Source organism: Manacus vitellinus, unplaced genomic scaffold (assembly GCF_001715985.3).
Source record: "Manacus vitellinus isolate BGI_N305 unplaced genomic scaffold, ASM171598v3 scaffold_0_pilon, whole genome shotgun sequence".
NCBI classification, from domain to species: domain Eukaryota; kingdom Metazoa; phylum Chordata; class Aves; order Passeriformes; family Pipridae; genus Manacus; species Manacus vitellinus.
Window position 1 is genome coordinate 51,610,113 of NW_021938789.1, and position 5,801 is coordinate 51,615,913.

Here is a 5,801-nt window from a genome sequence, read left to right on the forward strand (position 1 = left end):
AGACACTGTCCATGCTGTGACATGCTATTGGTGACACTATACACATTTTGATTGGTGACCTTTGGTCTGGGCTGCATTACGTTTGTTCCGTCCGGCATATTTCCTAGAAGTTGTTTAAATTCCTCATCACTAATTGCCAGGCTGCTGACAGGTTCTCTGTCAACCCTGACACAAGGCAGAAGTGAGTTGGGTGTAGGCTTGTCCCCAGGCGCCAGAGGACCTGTGCAGTGAAAGGCCTCAGGTCACAAATAGCCTGGGACAGCTCAGCACCTGACATTACCTGTGCAGGTCCCTGCAGTGGGTGACTGGGCAGCTGCCCTCAGTCCTGGCTGCTGCTTAAGGCTGAGAGCCCCCAGGAAGGAGGCCTTGGACTAGGTAGCTGGACTGGAGAAGCACAGTCCTAAATCCTCTGGAATCCACCACTCCCTTGGTATTGTATTTCAGTTCCTCCTTACGCCCACCCTTACAGTCTATTTCCCAGCACCAAAGCCAGGTGTCGCTCGCTACTAAATTTATTCCTTAATCCCCGAATTCCATCCAGCAAACATGGACAATGCTCTACTTTGCTGCAGACCTGTACACATTGGGAGCAGTGCTATGCCTCCTGCCACCTCTCCAGTGTCTGGTCTCAGCCATAATGGGCAGCACGAACAGACACTGAAAATGTTCTACAGTACCTTCCCTGCTTATACAAGCCCTTATCCTCGGCTTGTCTTGGATTTTGTGGGGTTTTCTTTGTTTGTTTGTAGTGGGCTGGATTTTGGTTTTGCAGCTTCAGGACGACAGGATGAATTCCTCTCCTGACCCACTGTGTCAGAAACCTTTCCCACTCTCTGCTCTCCAGCCTCTCATCCTCCCTGCACAGCTGCTTGCACCTATTCACACTTGGCCTCGATCCCTACTGACTGCCAAGATGCATCTTTGTACCTGTCCGTCCTCCACTTGCCAAGGTCTTTTTGCGTTCCAGTCAAATTATCTGAAACACTTTGGGCCAGTATGAACATTCAGCAAGGAGCCATCTACACTTGTAGCTGCCCCAGAGGGCAGCAGAGCTCACACACAGCTCAGCACAGCAATGCAGTTGATATGAGTAAAGAGAAAACACACCTTCCAGCAATGTACGCAAAAAGCCTGAGGCCAGAGACGCTCAGCGGAGGCAAACCTGCTCCTCTGTGGACGCAGGCTGCTGGTCTGGGCGTGCTCTGCCTGCCAGCCCAGGCAGCGGTTCCAGCAGCAGCTCTCGGAGCACGCACTTCCCTCTCGCAGGGGCTCTGCCAGGCGCTGCCTGCCCCCTCGCTGAGCAGCGCCGAGGAACTGCGGGACCCAGAGCCCTCCATCCTCTGCTGCCAGCGGGGCCAAGCCCTCTCCTGGCGCTCAGCGGGCCAGCCAGAGCCGGCCGTGAGCCGACGGCAGCGCAGGGGGAAGGAGCTGCTGTGGATGCAATCTGGTGATGCCCNAGATGGTAGTGGCCCTTACCCACATGTGAGCCAGGATGTTGACTTCAAACATTCTTTCTATCTGGTGGTCCTGAGTTGAGAGCAGGTCGGCAGCTGTGATCACACCAGCATTGTTCACCAGGATGGTCACATCCCCAATTTCCTTTTTCACCTTTTGGAGACAAAACAAAGGCCCAGAAGTGTGTCTCTCATTCATTATATAAAAAAATCCCAAATAAAAAAATGCAAGGCTGCAGAAGATGACCAATAATTAATTTATTTCTTAACTTTGTCTCCTTTAGGGAGAGGAAGATCACGGTACCTTTCCAGATGTGGCAGAAACTGTGCAGTATTACCATGAGATCTGGTTTAGATCTGATTCTTCTCACAGCTGGGACTATGGAGGTACAGACAGTTTTGAGCCAGCTGGACCACAGCCTTTACAATAAAATGTTTCATATGTCCTCAGTGCTGCCTGTGTTTCTTCAGAGGCTGGAACTCTCCAGAGCAAACTTGGCAGTGAGGAATGATATCCTCGAGCCTCACTAAAGGGTGTGATCTTGGAAATGCCTCACCACTCTGTGTACAGAGAGCAGCGAGGAGTGGGGAGGTTCCAAGGCCTTGCATGATTTGTGTGCAATGCCTCTTCTCCAGCTGTCCCTGCTTTTCTGGAAATGGAGCATGTTTGGGCGAGCCTCTGTCCGTGCCCCTGCTGCCCTACCTTCTCTGCAGCGCTGTAGATCTCCTCCCGTTTGCTGCAGTCCACCACGAAGGTTTCAACAGTGGCCCCCAGACCCTGGCATTCTGCTGCCGTCTCCTCAACGCCGTGCTGGAAGGGGCAGAAAAGAAGACACTCATGCACAACTGTGCCCTGCTGAAGATGTCTCTTAATTGTGTCACCACTGCCAGGCCCCTGAGCAGTTCACAGCCACCCAGGGACAGAGCTGTAGGTGGGATCCTTGGGAAGACAGCTATTCCAGCCTTAAATTTCAGACTTGTGTATACTGACTTCCAAAAAGGAAAGAACAGAATCACAGAATGACTTGGGTTAGAAGGGACCTTAAAGATCACCTCATTTCAACCCCCCTGCCATGGGCAGAGACACCTTTCACTAGGTTGCTCAGAGCTCCATCCAACCTGGTCTCAAACACCTCTAGGAATGGAGCATCCACAACTTCTCTGGGCAACCTGTTCCCATGCCTCACCACCCTCACAGTAAAGAATTTCCTGCTAATATCTTATCTAAACCTATTCTCTTTCAGTTTGAAGCCATTCCCCCTTGTCGTGGCACCACATGCTCTTGTAAATCATCTTGCTCCATCTCACCTTTTTCTAGGCTCCCTTTAGGTACTGAAGGCCACAATTAGGATACTCCAAAGCTGTCTCTTTTCCAGGCTGAACAATCACAATTCTCCTAGCCATAGGAGTGTGGCAACAAGAGTGAGTTTGCCTTGGTAAGGCACACTTAACTAGGCTGCAGAAAGTGGGCACACAGTGCCTATCACAGTACAGCAGGCAGACACCGTGAGTGTAAACAGAGCTCCTCAAACACGGCCTGTCTGGCACCCGATATGAGAAGTTTTATGTGTGAGAGGCTTTATGTGTTTCTGTATTCACAGACTGGGTGTGAAAAGAGAGGTGCCCTCCACAGTTGTATTGGGTCTGGCTGAGATGGAGTTCATTTCCCTAAAGCAGCCTCACAGTGCTGTGCTTTGCATTGGTAGCCAGAAGGGTGTTGATAACACACCAGTGGTTTGGCTAGTGCTGAGCAGAGCTGGCACAGTATCAGCACTGTCTGTCCAACATTCCCCTCCCGTCAGTAGGCGGGGGGTGGGCGAGATCCTGGGACAGGACACAACGAGGACAGCTGACCCAAACTGACCAAAGGAATATTCCATACCATGTGATGTCAGCTCAGATATAACAGCTAAGAAAAGAGGAAGGGGAGGGTATCCATTTTTTATGACGTTTGCCTTATGGAGCAACTGCTACTTGTGCTGAAGCCCTGCTTCCCAGGATGTGGGTGGACATTGCTTGCAGATGGGAAGCAGAGAACAAAATACTTCTATTTCTCTTTGCTTGTGCATGCACAAAATTTCGTCTCTGCTTTAGTAAACTGCCTTATCTCAGCCTGCAAGTCATTTTCCATGCTATTTTCTCTGCCCGGTGCAGCTGAAAAGGGGGAGTGGATTGGTGGGCACCTGGCATCCAGCCAAGGTCAAACCTACCACACCAGTGCACAAAGCAGAAGGACATTTCTTATGGAATGGCACTTGACACACGCAGAAGAGAAGCTCATCCATCAACCCACTAAGCCAGGGCAGAAGTGACTTGGGCGTAGCCTTGTCCCCAGGTGCCAGAAAGCCATGCCAGTGATGGCCTGTGCAGTGAAAGGCCCCAGGTCACAAATAGCCTGGGACAGCTCAGCACTTGAGAGAAGCTGTGCAGGTCCCTGCAGTGGGTGACTGGGCAGCTGCCCTCAGTCCTGGCTGCTGCTTAAGGCTGAGAGCCCCAGGAAGAAAGCCTTGGACTAGGTAGTTGGATCCTCCAGGATCTACCACCTCCTCTGGTATTGTATTTCAGTTCCTCCTTACACTCACCCTTACAATCTATTTCCCGGTACCAAAGCCAGGTGCTGCTCGTGACTTAGTTTATTCCTTAATCCCCGAATTCCATCCAGCAAACATGGACAATGCTCTACTTTGCTGCAGACCTGTACACACTGGGAGAGCAGTGCTGTGCCTCCTGCCACCCCTCCAGTGTCTGGTCTCAGCCATAATGGGCAGCACGAACAGACACTGGAAATGTTCTACAGTACCTTCCCTGCTTATACAACCCCTTATCCTCGGCTTGTCTTGGATTTTGTGGGGTTTTCTTTGTTTGTTTGTGGTGGGCTGGGTTTTGTTTTTGCAGCTCCAGGACGACAGGATGAACTCCTCTCCTGACCCACTGTGTCAGAAACCTTTCCCACTCTCTGCTCTCCAGCCTCTCATCCTCCCTGCGCAGCTGCTTCACCTACACACACTTGGCCTTGATCCCTACTGACTGCCAAGATGCATGTTTGTACCTGTCTGTCCTCCACTTGCCAAGGTCTTTTTGCGTTCCAGTCAAATTATCTGAAACACTTTGGGCCAGTACGAACATTCAGCAAGGAGCCATCTACGCTTGTAGCTGCCCCAGAGGGCAGCAGGGCTCACACACAGCTCAGCACAGCAATGCTGTTGATATGAGTAAAGAGAAAACACACCTTCCAGCAATGTATGCAAAAAGCCTGAGGCCAGAGACACTCAGCGGAGGCAAACCTGCTCCTCTGTGGACGCAGGCTGCTGGTCTGGGCGTGCTCTGCCTGCCAGCCCAGGCAGCGGTTCCAGCAGCAGCTCTCGGAGCACGCACTTCCCTCTCGCAGGGGCTCTGCCAGGCGCTGCCTGCCCCCTCGCTGAGCAGCGCCGAGGAACTGCGGGACCCAGAGCCCTCCATCCTCTGCTGCCAGCGGGGCCAAACCCTCTCCTGGCGCTCAGCGGGCCAGCCAGAGCCGGCCGTGAGCCGACGGCAGCGCAGGGGGAAGGAGCTGCTGTGGATGCAATCTGGTGATGCCCTTCTTACGCTCCTGAACCCCATGGGGCTCGGAGGCGAAGGAGTGAGGACACGAGCTGTGCCATTACCTTGCTGATGTCCCAGAGGACCAGCCTGCTCTGGCGCTTGGCGAACTCGAGGGCGGTCGCTCTTCCGACGCCATGGCCAGCACCCGTGATGAGCACAAGCTCTCCGCTGACAGACTTCCTCCTCACGGGGACAAACAGCTTCACGAAAGCCTCCAGGTAGGAGTAGACGAGCGTGCCCAGGAACAGAAGAGTTTCCACAAACAGATTCATTGTTTTTTTCCGAGGGTCGTTTGATGGCCGAACTGAACTTTAATCTCTTTTGACGGCGACGTGGGTTGTTGATTTACCAGCTGCCCGCGCCCACCTCAGCGCTCACAGCTCGTCCTGTCAGTTCCCGGCAGGATCCACCCCCGCACCGCCCGTCCCGGGCAGGGGGCGGGAGCCCGGGGGGCTGCTCCGCCCAGCCCCGCACGGAGCTCTCCGTGCCCGGGTGAGCGGTTCTTGGTCTTGTTTGTCGTCTGCAGCAGGTGCAGGAGGGACAGAACTGGCAATAAATTTGCTCATCCAGTTACTGGCAAAAGCATCTTGAAGTTCCCCTCAACTCTGTGTTGTGTGGCTCAAATCCTGCTTTGTGACTGTCCAGTCGCTCAGTTCCATGAGATCCTTGAGTGGTTTTCTTCATGGTCCTTCCTTCCATTGGGTATCTGTCCATTGTCAGCAGACTTTGTCCCAATATCTTCCTCTTCCAGATCACTTAAAGAAA

At 52.9% G+C, this 5,801-nt stretch overlaps 1 protein-coding gene across 1 annotated transcript in view; it reads right to left on the reverse strand.

Annotated features, from left to right (window-relative positions):
* Positions 1-5,447, reverse strand: part of LOC115307590 (estradiol 17-beta-dehydrogenase 11-like) — a 12,025-nt gene extending 6,578 nt beyond the window's left edge. The window contains exon 1 of the mRNA XM_029960859.1: positions 5,099-5,447. Coding sequence (XP_029816719.1) covers positions 5,099-5,308 — 210 coding nt within the window. The 5' untranslated portion in view covers positions 5,309-5,447. The remainder of the gene's footprint in view (positions 1-5,098) is intronic.
* Between the last annotated feature and the right edge of the window lie 354 nt (positions 5,448-5,801).